This window comes from Dicentrarchus labrax, unplaced genomic scaffold, assembly GCF_905237075.1.
Source record: "Dicentrarchus labrax unplaced genomic scaffold, dlabrax2021, whole genome shotgun sequence".
NCBI classification, from domain to species: Eukaryota; Metazoa; Chordata; class Actinopteri; family Moronidae; genus Dicentrarchus; species Dicentrarchus labrax.
Window position 1 is genome coordinate 596,826 of NW_026136998.1, and position 15,477 is coordinate 612,302.

The following is a 15,477-nucleotide window of genomic DNA, read 5'->3' on the forward strand; positions in this document are numbered from 1 at the left end:
CAGCCAACAGATTTAAATGAAATGAGAAATGACAATATATATGTAATATTTTAATGCAGGATAATTAAAATGATGCAACATACTTAGAAAGACCATGGACATGCTGTAAAACACATTAATTCCTCACAGGATTGACGGTGGAAATACAGGTGAATCACTAGGATTAATCTTAGCCCGGCTGTTAGCCCGGCTGTTAGCCCGGCTGTTAGCCCGGCTGTTAGCCCGGCTGTTAGCCCGGCTGTTAGCCCGGCCGTTAGCCCCGTTAGCCCGTTAGCCCGGCCGTTAGCCCGGCCGTTAGCCCGGCCGTTAGCCCGGCTGTTAGCCCGGCTGTTAGCGCCGTTAGCCCGGCTGTTAGCCCAGCCGTTAGCTGTTAGCCCGGCTTAATCCCTTATCTTGGTTTTGTGCAATACCCCTCTGTTCAGCTTGTTTAGCTTAGCTTAGCACAAAGACTGGAAGCAGGTGGAAACTGTTAGCCTAGCTCCATCAAGAGGGAAGACACACACACACACACACACACACTTCCTGCCCAGCTGCAAAACAAACAGAGCTGCTCTGTGATTGGTTGTTTGTCTTCTTTTTAATTGCTTGCTAATAAAGTTATATGTTGTATTTCCATTAAAATCTTTGTGTTTGTGTTTAAATTGAGGTTTGTGAGCGCTAACAGAGCTAACAGTGCTAACAGTGCTAACAGAGCTAACAGTGCTAACAGAGCTAACACTGCTAATAGAGCTAACAGAGCTAACAGTGCTCACAGAGCTAACGAGCTAACAGAGCTAACAGAGCTAATAGAGCTAACAGTGCTAACAGAGCTAACAGTGCTAACAGAGCTAACAGAGCTAACAGTGCTAACAGAGCTAACAGTGCTAACAGAGCTAACAGAGCTAATAGAGCTAACAGTGCTAACAGAGCTAACAGAGCTAACAGAGCTAACAGTGCTAACAGAGCTAACAGTGCTCACAGAGCTTTAAAGGTCGACGACCTTTCTTATGGAAACAGGAAGTTTAACATTGTTTTACTTTGATAGAAACTTTCAGTTGTGATTGTTCGGATTGAAGTTGTTGATTTGTTTACAATAATTAAACTGATAACAGGTGTCACCTGTCTGTTACTACGGTGGCCCTGAGGTGCAAATCACAACGGCAAATCAGAAAACACAGATATGGACTATTGGAAGCTGTTTCTAACACGGACGTATGGATACAATATTTTCATTATTACAATATTTTCATTATTACAATATTTTCATTATTACAATATTTTCATTATTACAATATTTTCATTAATACAATATTTTCATTATTACAATATTTTCATTAATACAATATTTTCATTATTTAGTGGTTTTCAGATTTGGCGGTGTCGGTCTGTCGGTGTTGTGTTTCCGGTTCAAAGGTCGGACCAGTTCTTCTGTCCGATCAGCGACGACTCGTGTCGCCGAGGGTACCGACCTTTTCCGGTTTGGTTAATGTCGTTGTGTTTTCTGATTTGCACCTCAGGGCCACCGTACTGATCAGCTGCAATGCATGCAGGGAAACTGAGTTTGAAGCTTCAGACTGCAACATGACACACAGGAAGTGTCTTCACTGATAGGAAGTGATGTCACATGTTTGATGTGTGGTCAGAGTGTCACCTCACAGGAAGCAAACAGAGTGCATGATGGGAGTGAAGAGGCCGCTGCTCGTCTCTCTGCTCGGCGTTCTGGGTAAAAGACTTCCTGTTTCCTTCACTTTATTCTTGTTTAACGTGTTCTAATGTTTGTGTTATTCTCTTCCTGGAGCCGATGGCGTTTACAGTGTTTCAGAAACACAAGAACTATAACTGATATAACCCCAACTGTTGATTCATCAACTTTCACTGGTTTCAAAGTAAAACACACGTTTGTTGTTTCTTCAGTTTCAGAATAAAAGCATGAAATAATCTAAATATCTTTCAAATCTTTCACAACGAGAAGAAAAAGTTCAATATTTCTTTTATTTCAGTTTCTTTCTGTCTGTGAATGCCTCATCAGTCTTCCTGCTGCTGCGTTCAAAGACACTCAGACACCTGAGTTTCCTGTTCGAGACAATGTTCATTAAAACTAAAACCAGCAGAGAAAAAATATTTTACTGAACTTAAATAATATTTTGTACCAAAACTAAAACTCAACAGGAAATGTGTTTTTGTGAGCGTGTGAACAGGACGAGGAGGCGTTCAGTGTTTGTTCGAGCTAATCTGACAAATGTTTGAAAAGAACTACAAATAAACTGGAAACTGTAAATAGTTTAAAGTCGTCTTAGCTGATCAACGCTGCCGGAGAACTAATATTATATTATTATATTATATTATAATATATTATTATATTATATTATAATATATTATTATATTATATTATAATATAATATAATATAATATATTATTATATATTATAATAATATAATATATAATAATATATTATATTAATATAATATATTATTATATATTATATTAATATAATATAATATATAATAATATAATTATATATTATATTATATTATATAATATTATAATAATATAATATTCACCTTTAACCTGTGTCGCTGCGGCAGTTTGAGCGCCAATAATCAGTAGTGTCAGGAAACGGATCAATATGATCGACAGCTCTCTTCTCCTTCAGTGACGGTGACGGTGGCGGGCGGCCGTCGCGGCGGTTCGATGCCCGGAGCCCCGTCCAACATCAGCAGGGACGACCGCGGGCTCCAGCGGGTCGTCCTCAGCGCCGCCTACTCCTTCAACAACCAATCAAACGACGCCTTCCTCTTCAAACCCTCCTTCATCATCAGAGCGCAGCGGCAGGTACGTGTGTGGGGTCAAAGGTCAACGGCAGGTCAACAGGAAGTCTCCAGAATCCTTTAATTTACCCTTTTCTAATGAGGTCATTATTATTATTGATTATTGATCATTATTATTGATTATTGATTATTATTATTGATTATTATTACTGATTATTGATTATTATTATTGATTATTGATTATTATTATTAATTATTATTATTGATTATTATTACTGATTATTGATTATTATTATTAATTATTATTATTGATTATTATTATTGATTATTATTATTAATTATTATTACTGATTATTATTATTGATTATTGTGGATGACTGATTATTGATTATTATTATTGATTATTATTATTAATTATTGATTATTATTATTGATTAATATTATTAATTATTATTATTGATTATTATTATTGATTATTATTATTAATTATTATTAATTATTATTGATTATTGTGGATGACTGATTATTGATTATGATTATTGATTAATATTATTGATTATTATTATTAATTATTGATTATTATTATTGATTATTAGCGTAGCGTTAGCGCTCTGAGTCGTAGCGTAGCATTAGCGCTCTGAGTCGTAGCGTTAGCGCTCTGAGTCGTAGCGTAGCATTAGCGCTCTGAGTCGTAGCATTAGCGCTCTGAGTCATAGCATAAGCGCTCTGAGTCGTAGCGTTAGCGCTCTGAGTCGTAGCGTAGCGTTAGCGCTCTGAGTCGTAGCATTAGCGCTCTGAGTCGTAGCATTAGCGCTCTGAGTCGTAGCGTTAGCTCTCTGAGTCGTAGCGTAGTGTTAGCGCTCTGAGTCGTAGCGTAGCGTTAGCTCTCTGAGTCGTAGCGTAGCGTTAGCGCTCTGAGTCGTAGCGTTAGCGCTCTGAGTCGTAGCGTTAGCTCTCTGAGTCGTAGCGTAGCGTTAGCTCTCTGAGTCGTAGCGTAGCGTTAGCTCTCTGAGTCGTAGCGTAGCGTTAGCTCTCTGAGTCGTAGCGTAGCGTTAGCGCTCTGAGTCGTAGCGTAGCGTTAGCGCTCTGAGTCGTAGCGTAGCGTTAGCGCTCTGTAACGTTACTTAAACGTTCGTCTGTGGTGCGTTCCAGGTCGTTAACGGGGTTCGGTACATCGTAGATTTGGAGATTTCCAGAACCGTCTGCCGTAAACGAGACAACAACGACGACCTCTCCCACTGTGACCTTCAGCCTAAAGGTCGTCTGCAGCAGGTCTGAACAGGAAGTCTCTTCTTCTGGTATCTGATCCGATAAGATCGAACGTGTTCATGTTGTATTTAAAGACTTTATTGTGAAAGGATGCACTTCCTGTTGTGTTCTCCAGATGTTTCAGTGTCACTTTGAGGTCTGGCTGATTCCCTGGCAGAACCAGACCAACACCCAGGTCTTCTTCTGTAAACCCTGAAACCACCTTCATCACCTTCATCATCTTCATCATCTTCATCATCTTCACCCTGATGGAGTTCAGACCTGTGAATAAAACCAGCCGGTCTGTGCTGTCTGCCCCCTGCTGGTCAGGAGGATGAACAACAGCAGTTCAATAAACCTTTAATGTTCTTATTTGATCTATAATCTATAATTGATCTTAAATTGTCTTTCATTCACAGATTGGTAATGATGTCATTAATGTGAAAAAGATTAATTATTAATTATCTTATAACATTAAGGGGGGGGGTTCGGTTTCCTGTTCCAATAGCAGAACTTCAGTTTAACACGTATAAAAACACTCAGATAGCATTTTAGTTCAAACTGCAGATTTTATTCAGTTTTTATTCAAAAGAAGCTGAAAAGCTGAAAATAACGGAAACTTTCTGTCGTCACGACGACAAAACAACAAAAACACAAAAACTAATGTGACAGAAATCGCAGCAGCTGTCGGACGAAGTTCAACCTCTCAGAGCAAAAAGATCCTCGTGGGACTAAAACTGAATTTGGCACAAACACAACAGAGAATCCATCACACAGCTAATTTATAGTCCTCATTGATTATTGATTGGTTATAAAATGACTTCCTCTCATCAACAGAGTGTGGCTTCACATTAACGTCAATAATACACATAAACTCATCAATGCGATCAATGCAGCTCGTTTTATAGCAGCTACACAATGTTTGTTCCTGGTTTCACTCAAAATGCTACAAACACAAGTTAGCGCTACGGCTAACCACCTGTAACTGGTCCCGGTTTTCCCGCTCTGCCGACGTTGTGTGAAAGCAGCATTCGTAAACTCCGGTTACACCAGAGAGAGATATATATTATATATTATATGACTATATAATATATAATATATATCTCTATATAATTTAATGACTATCTGTCGCTTACAGGTGAGCTAAGCACTTAGCATATCTATAGCATAACAAATGATTAGCTCACTAGCTAACGACGGATTTAGTTTAGTTAAGAAACCAAAAAGTCGACGAGGTTCTGACCTCTGACCCGAGGAGGTTCTGACCCGAGGAGGTTCTGACCTCTGACCTGAGGAGGTTCTGACCTCTGACCCGAGGAGGTTCTGACCTCTGACCCGAGGTTCGCTCAGCTGTTATTGGAGCACACAGTAAAAGGTTTTAAGAGGGAAACTTAAACTTCCAATAAAACATAAAGGCAGCATAAAGCTGCTTTCACACAACGTCAATGTTAGTTATCAATTAATATATAAATATATAATATTATATAATGTTTATCTCTTAATCTTCAACCTGTGGTCTTTTCAACATAGATTAGCATATAGCATATAGCATATCTAATAGCCTAAATTAGCCAGTTGTGTTACAACACGTTTATCTCCTCATTAAATTATCTGAATTAGAGTTTCCTTCCCACTCGTTGTTCATAGTTACGCTCTGCAGCCACGTTAGCATCCAGTAGTTGTTAAAATACTGTTGAACTGAGTTTTAATGTCGAGATGCTAACATTTAGTTGTTTAGCACGTCGACAAGATAACATGCTAAATAATGTTTGTTAACTTTTTAACTTGTTAACAAGCTAAACATTAAAAACGTATAAGTTATAATTACTTTCCTAAAACTGATTTAACTTTAACTAAACCACACAAACGTTGACGTGGCAGGTGGCCTCGAGGTTACTGCAGATAATACGTGGACATTTCCAGTAAACTCATCTTTTATTTTCCTAACTTGTTTTTAAATTGAAGACGGCTAGCTAACATAGGCTAGCTAGTAGCAGTAACAATGGTAACCTGAACCGTACAAAGTTAGCTTGGAGGTAGCGAGAAATTACTCCTGTCTCCCAAAACGGGCAAAAAAAGGTTCAAAATGCTCGAGTTATATTTATGGTGCTATAGTGACAATGAGCATGCTAGCAAGCTAACCCAGTTAGCGAGCAATTCAAATTGAATTAAGCTAGCTGGAAAGCAATTTTCAGCCGGTTAGTGCCAGATTCTTTCTTTTCATCAGGTAAGAGCGATCGTAGGGCTGGGTATCGATACTGGTGCCGATCAATAACTCAGTATTAACACACATTTCGACAAAACTTTTTATAAATGGAGAAAAGAAGCTAAAGTTGTCAAACAAAAACTTTTGTTTACATAAAATACAAAAAGTGCAGAAATGAGGATTCAACTCAGGAATTAGGAACAAGATGATCAATCTTACAGCTGCAAACATTAATCAATTCATTTCTTAGACCATCAATAAAAAATAAATTGGCAACTATTCTGATAAAAAACTAATAATTTTAGTCAAAATGCCTCTAAAATGGGAATATTTGCTATTTTTCTTTGTCATACGTCTTCGTAAATTAACTGAAACAAGAATTTTAATTGTTATTGTTTATAATTTATCGGACCGGTACTGAGGTTCGATACCCAGCCGCTAACAGAGACGGATAACATGAACGTGTCACGCACTCTGAGCCCCTCCTTCAAACAAAATATCTGGAACAAAAACTTTGACCGACCGCCGTCCGGCGGTTTTTGATTCACCTCGTCGGACGTCGCTGTTAAAGACCAAACGGTCCCAAATGTCCGTCTGTGCGTCCATCGACGGGTCGTTAGACTTTGCGCAGGTCGAGTTTGGCAATGTACGGTGAGCGGAAGGAGCCGAGGTACAGGTTCCCGTCGTACTCGTGGACCTCGCTGACGTAGGCCGCCACCAGGCCGTTGGGGTCGTGGAAGCTCCGGGTGCAGATGCCGCCATCGTGGAGCTCCGCTACCAGGCTGTACCGAGGTACGAACTTCATCAGGACCTCCTGACTGAAGAGCTGCAGAGGTCAGAGGACAGCGAGGAAAGGGACGAGGAGGGGTGAGGAAAGGGGTGAGGGGCAGGAGAGGGGCGAGGAGAGGGGGAGGAGAGGGGCCAGGGGGTGAGGGCCGAGGAGAGGGGTGAGGAGAGGAGGAGAGGGGCGAGAAGAGGAGAGGGGTGAGGGCCGAGGAGAGGGGTGAGGAGAGGAGGAGAGGGGCGAGGAGAGGAGAGGGGTGAGGGCCGAGGAGAGGGGTGAGGAGAGGGGCGAGAGGGGTGGGAGAGGAGGAGAGGGGTGAGGGAGAGGAGAGGGGCGAGGAGAGGAGAGGGCCGAGAGGGGGCGAGGAGAGGAGAGGGGTGAGGGGAGAGGAGAGGGCGAGGAGAGGAGAGGAGAGGGGTGAGGAGAGGGGCGAGGAGAGGGGTGAGGAGAGGAGAGGGGTGAGGGCCGAGGAGAGGAGGGAGGAGAGGGGAGGGGGAGGGGAGGGAGGGCCGAGGAGAGGAGAGGGGTGAGGAGAGGAGGGAGGAGGAGAGGAGAGGGGTGAGGGCCGAGGAGGAGAGAGGGAGGGAGGACAGGGGGGAGAGGAGAGGGGGTGAGGAGAGGGAGGAGAGAGGAGAGGAGAGGGGGTGAGGGCCGAGGAGAGGGCCGAGGAGAGGGCCGAGGGAGAGGAGAGGGGTGAGGAGAGGAGAGGGGTGAGGGGGAGGAGAGAGAGGGGAGGAGAGGGGTGAGGGAGGAGAGGAGAGGGAGAGGGGTGAGGGCCGAGGAGAGGGCCGAGGAGAGGAGAGGGGTGAGGAGAGGAGGAGAGAGGAGAGGAGAGGGGTGAGGGCCGAGGAGGAGAGAGGAGAGGAGGAGAGGGGAGAGGAGAGGGGTGAGGAGAGGAGGAGAGAGGAGAGGAGAGGGGTGAGGGCCGAGGAGGAGAGAGGAGAGGAGAGGGGTGAGGGCCGAGGAGAGGAGGAAGAACATGGTCAGGGACGGATGATGAAGACAAATAATCCACATGGAAAAACCTGTCAAAACTTTCCAGGTTCTGAATGTCTTCACGAAGCTCCAGAAAGTCCAGGACCAGCTAGAAACCTGGACCTGGTGCCTCTCTGTCTGTTTTACCTTGAAGATGAATTTCTTGATCCAGGGTCTCTGGGACAGGAAGTCCAGCATGGAGAATCCGGGGTTGGGCCGCACCGCGGACATGGCCACCCAGTAACCTCCGGACGAGCTCGGACGGATGTTGTCGGGAAAACCGGGCAGGTTGTCAATGAAGGTGTCCATCCCGCCTTTGTTCAGACCGGCAACGTGGACTCTGGTACAGAAAGACATGTTTACTGATCAGGATCAATATCACATATTGATCATTTTATGACCTGTAATATAAACGTGATTAATACAAATTATACTATAATATAATATACTATAATAATCAAACACATTAATTACAGTTTAATGACTGTACAGTGAGCCTCACATTCAGTGTATACAGTATAATGTAATCATTTATATATTATATATTAATATTCAGCTGCAGTCACACACACACACACACTTAAGATGAGGCCGGCAGCTCGTTTCCGTGGCAACAAGAACGTCGCCGACATCCGGCGGCGTTACATAACCGTCATCATATATGATCCTCAGAGACCATCTTTCTTTAATCAGGCACTTATTATTATTATTATTATTATTTTAAAGCAGTTCATGGTGGAACTTTATTCTGAAGCTTCAGCGTTTACAGATAGAATATCTGCTGTTTCACAGAGAATGAATCTCTGTGCATCGCAGCCTTGGAGCCGACCGTGGCGGCCGTACAGGTGAGTCAGGTGTGTTACCTGCGGATCCGGGCCATGGTGGTCTCGGCCACCAGCACCGACTCCTCGTCCGGCAGCAGCTGGATCCCGTTTGGAAACCGAAGGTTCTCCATCACCACCGTCAGCTCTCTGGTCTCGGTGTCGTACTCCATCACTCTGACAGGACCAAAGTGTTTGTTTATGTATCGGTTGGATTTTAGTTCAGTTTAAGCGGTGTTAGAAACCTTCCGTACCGTCCGTCGGCCGTGGCCTCCATGATGAGGTGCAGGTAGTCCCTGCGCTGCCACCTGCTGCTGGAGTCGGTGAAGTACACCTTCTTCCCGTCCTGAGTCACCGCCAGGTCGTTAATGAACGACAGCTTCCTGCCCGCGACCACCTGACCGCCTGACACCAACCTGGTCGCATCACCTGCGCCGAAAAACACAGAGAAGGAGAAAGCAGCCGTCCATTACTCACTCACAGTCGTGTTAGCACAGAGCTAACGTGTCTCAATTCAATTCAATTTTATTTGTATAGCGCTAATTCATAACAGAAGTTATCTCAGGACACTTTTCAAATAGAGCAGGTCTAGACCGAACTCTTTAACATTAATTACAGAGTACAGAGCAATGGCAATCTAGCAGGACCATGGCAGGAGGCTCCACCAGGATCCATGAGAACCTGCGAGACGATAAAGCACAAGAACTCCGGGGAAGAAGTGAAGTTAGTAACATGCATTAATGGAACATGAATGAGTGCAGAAAGAGAGAGGAAGAGAGGAGCTCAGTGCACCATGGGAAATCCCCCGATAGTCTAGGCCTATAGCAGCATAACTAAGGGATGGTTCAGGACTCACCTGATCCAGCCCTAACTATAAGCTTTATCAAAGAGGAATGTCTTAATGACCCTTCAGCTCATTTATTGTCAACAGCGAGCAAGCTAACGTTAGCGATCCATCGTATCCACTCCTAATAAAGAATTAAAGTTAAATAAAGCGTTAAATAAATAAATAGATAATTAAATAATCCAGCTGCACTCACCTGTGGTGGGGTTGACCTCGAACAGACCCAGGTAAGCATCAGCTACAAACAGAGTCCCATTGGGTCCGACTCTGATCCCCAACGGCCTCCCGCAGGTGGACTCCTCCTCTCTGGAACCTGCAGGACACACATTGTTCAACCAGGAGAAACTCCAGGAGAAACTCCAGGACAAACTCCAGGAGAAACTCCAGACACACCCAGAGGCAACCTGACAGACCTGTTCATCCTCCCACTACAACAACAGTTCATTTCTGCCTGTATGGAGGCCCGAACGTGCTCCTAAAACTCAGGAAACACCTGCCAATATTCAGCCGTAGTCGTGGTCCTATTGTTCAGACTTTTATGTTGAAAGGAGGAGAACAGGAAACAGCAGCAGAGTCGAGTTTGAACCCTCGACAGGTTTCAACACGTCGCTGTTTGTTGAGAAACCGACAAAAACTCCAGAATGACGCAACAAACAGGCTCCAGGTCAGTGGCTTCCTCACACTGAAAATACATTCACTTTAATTTATCATACAACTAAATTAAATATATTTTATATCACTGATATAAAATATATTTAATTTAGTTTAATATATTATTTATTTAAAATAAAACGCTACATTTTACCCTAATTAAACTTAACTTAAAGCTTAAACAAACTAAACTTACAATTTTAAGATGTATCTGGTTAAATATAATAATAATAATAATAATAATAACAACTCAAAGGTTTTTAAAAGTTTGTCAGTTTAAGAAACTTCAAATGAAGCTTTTTGTTGTTTTTTGTTAGTTTAGATTAAATTAAATATTTTAGTTTTACCTTATTTTAACCTCGTTTTAACTAAACATTAAACAAAGTGAAATAAACTCAATTAAACAACAACAGAGACAAACAGTCACATTTAAGTTAGCTTTACAACATAGATTAGCTTAGCATATAGCATATGTAAGCACAGGAAAGGAGGAAGTTGACGGAGGTTTGCTCCACTGTGATTGGAGCACAGAGCACAAAGGGGCGGGGCTTATGGAGGGTTATTTTCTCACCACATGGCAGTTTTCCGAGTCTCGCCACCGTGTGAATTCTTCGACCAATCAGCTTCACGATCTTCCCGTCGGCTGTTCCAGCGAACAAAACATCTGCAGAGACAAACATCTGTCAGCTCTCAGTCTTCTTCATGGTCTTCTTCATGGTCTTCTTCATGGTTGTTTATAAAGTAAAGCCGCACTGACCTCCGATGTTGGCGATGGACTCCGGTCCGACGATCTGGTCTTCAAACAGTCTCTGAGCCTCTCGGAGCTTCAGGTTGGGCTCCCAGCAGCCCTTCATCAGCGGGGGCTCCTTCAGACTGCAGGACGCAGAGCCGCCAGCAGGGGGCGGCACACAGTGAGCGTTCTGTAGCGCCGCCAGCAGGGGGCGCTACAGAACGCTTGGCCGCCCCTGCTGTGCTGCCAGCAGGGGGCGCTACAGAACGCTCACTGTGTGCTGCCAGCAGGGGGCGCTACAGAACGCTCACTGTGTGCTGCCAGCAGGGGGCGCTACAGAACGCTCACTGTGTGCCGCCAGCAGGGGGCGCTACAGAACGCTCACTGTGTGCGCCCTTGGGCAGGGGGCGCTACAGAACGCTCACTGTGTGCCGCCAGCAGGGGGCGCTACAGAACGCTCACTGTGTGCCGCCAGCAGGGGGGCGCTGTGCTGCCGTGGCGGCGCTACCGCTCACTGTGTACTGCCAATCGTGAGCTGTCACTGTTCTAATGTTAGCTAGCGTACAGTGCTACATAGCAAACACTAGCTAACTAACTAACTAATCTTCATCAATTGGAAACTGGCTAGTTACTCCGATAGCTAGTTAGCTGCTAGCTAATCTCCGCCAATATAAATAATAATGGATGCTATTGATTAAGTGCTGATTATTCCTGTGCAGGTTGGTATTAATCAATCATTAAAGCAGCAGGGAGGTGGAGGGACTCACCTGAAGACCTCGGGGTGGATGGGAGACTCCAGGATGAGGATGACGATGAGGAGAGGAAGAAGAAGAAAGCCTCCCAGAGAGAGCAGAGTGACCTGGAAGACCTTCCCGCTGTAGGTGCTGAGGACACACACATTGTTACTGCAGACAATATATATCATATTAAATATATATCATATTAAATATATACAATCAGTAAAAAGGGGTTTAAAACAGGGAACACCTGCTTCTGTACTTATTATTATTATTATTATTATTATTATTATTTCAGATACATTTTACATTCAGAAAATAAGATCTAATGAAATGAAATCTTATGTTACATTTAACATATCTACAGATATATGATGTGTATATATCTAAATATATGTACACACATATGTATAAATAAATAAATATATATGAAAATAAACAACAAAAAATAAACAATGGACATTTTTTCAATAAAGTAAAAAAAAAAAACACCGGTCCGTTTTTACCTCCATAAATCTTTATTGACACATAAACAACAAACAGTGACTGTGGAAATATAAATTAATATAAATAGATAAATAAATATATAAAGATATTAATATATGAATATAAATAAATATATAAAGATATAAATATAAATAAATAAATATATTAAGATATAAATAAATATATAAAGATATAAATATAAATAAATATATAAAGATATAAATAAATATATAAAGACATATATAAATATAAATAAATAAAATATAAATATAGGGATAAATATATAATTATATAAATATAGTAATAAATAAATAAAAATAAATAAATGTATATATAAATATATAATTATATATATGTGTGTGTGTTGGTAGTTGTACCCGGATCCCTTGTATCGGTGCTCCGGCAGCTCGTCGGTGATGACCTGCGGTCTGTGCACCCGCCGGAACCGGAGCCCCTCCGTCTCATTCATGCTGTTAACCTGGCTCGGCTCGGTTCGGTTCGGCTCGGCTGTTGTCCCGGAGCTGTAACGGCTCGCTGCGTTGATGTTTAACCCGGGTACAGAGGGAGTAAACCGGAGAGGAGCACCGACATCCTACCGAGCACCGAGCTGTTTACAACCACTGACAGCTTCCGGTCTGACATTTCAAAATAAAGGACGGTTTGGGAAGGCCCCAGAAATGGAAAAAATATTTAAACCAACAAGCTTAAAAAATACCTAATTAGGGACCGAGCACTAACAAGTGCAAGGACCCTATTGTTCCTCTAGGAATTATTATTATACCTCTGGGACTTCCACCGCATATTTGGCCCCCGCAACATTCTCAAAATGGCATGAAAATTTGCACAAAATTCAAACGTAGCTAAAATACCGATATGACATTGTCCCAGTGCAGGGGCGCCGCAAAACGGCTAAGCCACGCCCCCCAGAATCAGCCCCCAAGACACGTAAGGCCCACATGTACGAAAATTGCTACGCATGTGTATCATGATAAAAGAAGCAGAAAAGCCTCTTGGACCCATGCCCCAAAACCCACAGGAAGTCTGATATTTCAATTTTTATTTTCACTCACGGCGTCCATTTTGTGGTAATTTTGACTTTTTGGGCTTGTATTTGAACGAACTCCTCCTAGGGAATTTGGTCAGTACAGTCACAAAATGGTGCTGAATGAACGCTGTTCATTTTTTCACTGTACGTTGAAGGGCGTGTCCGTGGCGTGCCGTCAAAGTTGGCCATTTTGAACGAATGTCACACTGTGATGTCCTTTTAGGCATTTCAGAGCTTCTATTTTAACTAACTCCTCCTACAGGTTCTATTGGATCTACTTCAAAATTGGTCAGTGCAGTCAGTTTGTTTCGTCCAACATTGTGCCCGTGGCGTGGCGTCCCGTGGCATCCAATTTCAAACCTTCACCATGAAAGAGGGATTCGTCATAACTTCTGCGTACATGATCCGACTGCAACGAAACTTCACATGTTCAATAAGAGTCCCGCCCTGAACACGTCTATGTGATAATATTCAGTAATAGTGAGAGCGCCACCTAGTGGCAACAGGAAGTAAGTGCTGCGTGGTGATTTTGAGCTGATTTACGTGAGATTTTCATGTCGTGGTCCGCACGTGTTACGACGGCACATGACGCGGCCGCAGCACGCCCCGAGTTGCGTGGAGTGTGAGGTCCCGTCCATCGCTGCTTGCAGCTTTAATTTATCTTTATTATTATTATTATTATTATTATTGTTATTGTACAATTTAAAATAGTTTTACCGTTTAACATTGTTAAGAACATTTCCTGTGAGTTTTAATGTTTGCACCAACACTTATTGATTTACAGTCTCTGTGTAATGTCACACAGTGTTTGCCGTTGTAGCGCCCCCTAGTGGACTATCTGAATAAGACTTTCGGGATGTGTTCCAGGTCCTTATATGGACATTTCCGGTGAGTTTTGTGATGATTGGTCCAACAGTTATTGACTTCTGTCTGTTTATGTGCAGAGCCACACCCTCTCTGAAGCTCATTGGTCAATATGATGAACACTTAATAAATGATCAATAAGCAACTATTGATCAGCTCCCTCCCAATCACACTCACAGCTTGAGGGGGCGTGGCCTTTTAAATACTGGATTTATTGGGCCTAAATTACATTTCCTGTTTTGGATAAAGTTTCATGAGCTCTGTCCTGGACTGTCCTCTGGACTCCACTGAGGAAGTGGGTGAGAGGAGGATATTAGTGGAGCTGACATCCATCATGGACAACCCCCCCCCCCCCCCACATGACACTGTGGGGTCCCTGAGTAGCTCCTTCAGCAGCAGACTGTTACACCCACGGGGTAAGAAGGAGAGGTTCCGCAGGTCTTTAATTCCTGCTGCTGTCAGACTCTACAACACCTGATCAATGTTTCTGTTTCTGTTTCCAATTACCACCATACCATAGCTTTACCACCACCATACCATAGCTTTACCACCATACCATAGCTTTACCACCATACCATAGCTTTACCACCATACCATAGCTTTACCACCATACCATAGCTTTACCACCATACCATAGCTTTACCATCATACCATAGCTTTACCACCATACCATAGCTTTACCACCATCATACCATAGCTTTACCATCATACCATAGCTTTACCATCATACCATAGCTTTACCATCATACCATAGCTTTACCATCATACCATAGCTTTACCACCATCATACCATAGCTTTACCATCATACCATAGCTTTACCACCATCATACCATAGCTTTACCACCATACCATAGCTTTACCACCATACCATAGTTTAGTTTTTATATCTGTATTTATTTATTTCAAGTAATTGCTGCTGTGACAAGGGAATTTCCCCGTTGTGGGATTAATAAAGAAATACAATACAATGTTTCTAGATCATTCCAGCTCACTATACTACCACTAATACTAATAATACTAATACTACTAATAATAATAATACTAATAATACTAATACTAATACTAATAATAATAATACTAATACTAATAATACTAATAATAATAATAATACTAATAATACTTATAATAATACTAATACTTATAATAATAATAATAATAATACTACTACTAATAATAATAATACTAATACTTATAATACTAATAATAATAATAATAATACTTATAATAATAATACTAATACTAATGATGCTAATAAAACTACTACTTCATTGTTTTAGATTTATTTACATTCATAAAATGATATTTGATCTCATATGAAACAAACAAACACATTAAAGC

At 42.1% G+C, this 15,477-nt stretch overlaps 2 protein-coding genes across 3 annotated transcripts; one reads left to right on the top strand and one right to left on the bottom strand.

Moving 5' to 3' along the window:
* The first annotated feature begins 1,525 nt into the window (after positions 1–1,525).
* On the top strand, positions 1,526–4,386 carry LOC127361244 (cystatin-like). 2 transcript variants are annotated; one of them, XM_051395741.1, is made up of 4 exons: positions 1,526–1,702; positions 2,633–2,811; positions 3,900–4,019; positions 4,132–4,386. In XM_051395741.1, exons 1-4 carry the CDS (start codon positions 1,654–1,656, stop codon positions 4,210–4,212), a joined length of 429 nt encoding a protein of 142 aa, XP_051251701.1. In that variant the 5' UTR covers positions 1,526–1,653; the 3' UTR covers positions 4,213–4,386. The 2 variants fall into 2 exon arrangements, with proteins under 2 accessions (XP_051251701.1, XP_051251702.1); XM_051395742.1 differs by having other exon boundaries at positions 1,541–1,702; positions 3,900–4,045.
* Positions 4,387–4,544: 158 nt separating this feature from the next.
* apmap (adipocyte plasma membrane associated protein) lies at positions 4,545–12,865 on the bottom strand. Its single transcript, XM_051395724.1, has 9 exons — positions 12,607–12,865; positions 11,774–11,890; positions 11,034–11,149; positions 10,848–10,940; positions 9,822–9,938; positions 9,036–9,210; positions 8,824–8,958; positions 8,108–8,300; positions 4,545–7,027 (listed from the first exon to the last, which is right to left on the bottom strand). Exons 1-9 carry the CDS (start codon positions 12,696–12,698, stop codon positions 6,818–6,820), a joined length of 1,248 nt encoding a protein of 415 aa, XP_051251684.1. The 5' UTR covers positions 12,699–12,865; the 3' UTR covers positions 4,545–6,817.
* Positions 12,866–15,477: the final 2,612 nt, after the last annotated feature.

What these genes read in the sequence shown, in the direction of transcription:
- LOC127361244 (XM_051395741.1), top strand. Translation starts at nt 1,654, where the DNA reads ATGATGGGAGTGAAGAGGCCGCTGCTCGTCTCTCTGCTCGGCGTTCTG. An exon ending in CTCTCTGCTCGGCGTTCTGG is followed by an intron (nt 1,703 to 2,632) that starts GTAAAAGACTTC and finishes CTTCTCCTTCAG; the next exon opens with TGACGGTGACGGTGGCGGGC. An exon ending in TCATCAGAGCGCAGCGGCAG is followed by an intron (nt 2,812 to 3,899) that starts GTACGTGTGTGG and finishes GGTGCGTTCCAG; the next exon opens with GTCGTTAACGGGGTTCGGTA.
- apmap (XM_051395724.1), bottom strand. Translation starts at nt 12,698, where the DNA reads ATGAATGAGACGGAGGGGCTCCGGTTCCGGCGGGTGCACAGACCGCAG. An exon ending in ACTCGGAAAACTGCCATGTG is followed by an intron (nt 9,939 to 10,847) that starts GTGAGAAAATAA and finishes TGTGTCCTGCAG; the next exon opens with GTTCCAGAGAGGAGGAGTCC. An exon ending in ACCATGGCCCGGATCCGCAG is followed by an intron (nt 8,301 to 8,823) that starts GTAACACACCTG and finishes TTTCTGTACCAG; the next exon opens with AGTCCACGTTGCCGGTCTGA.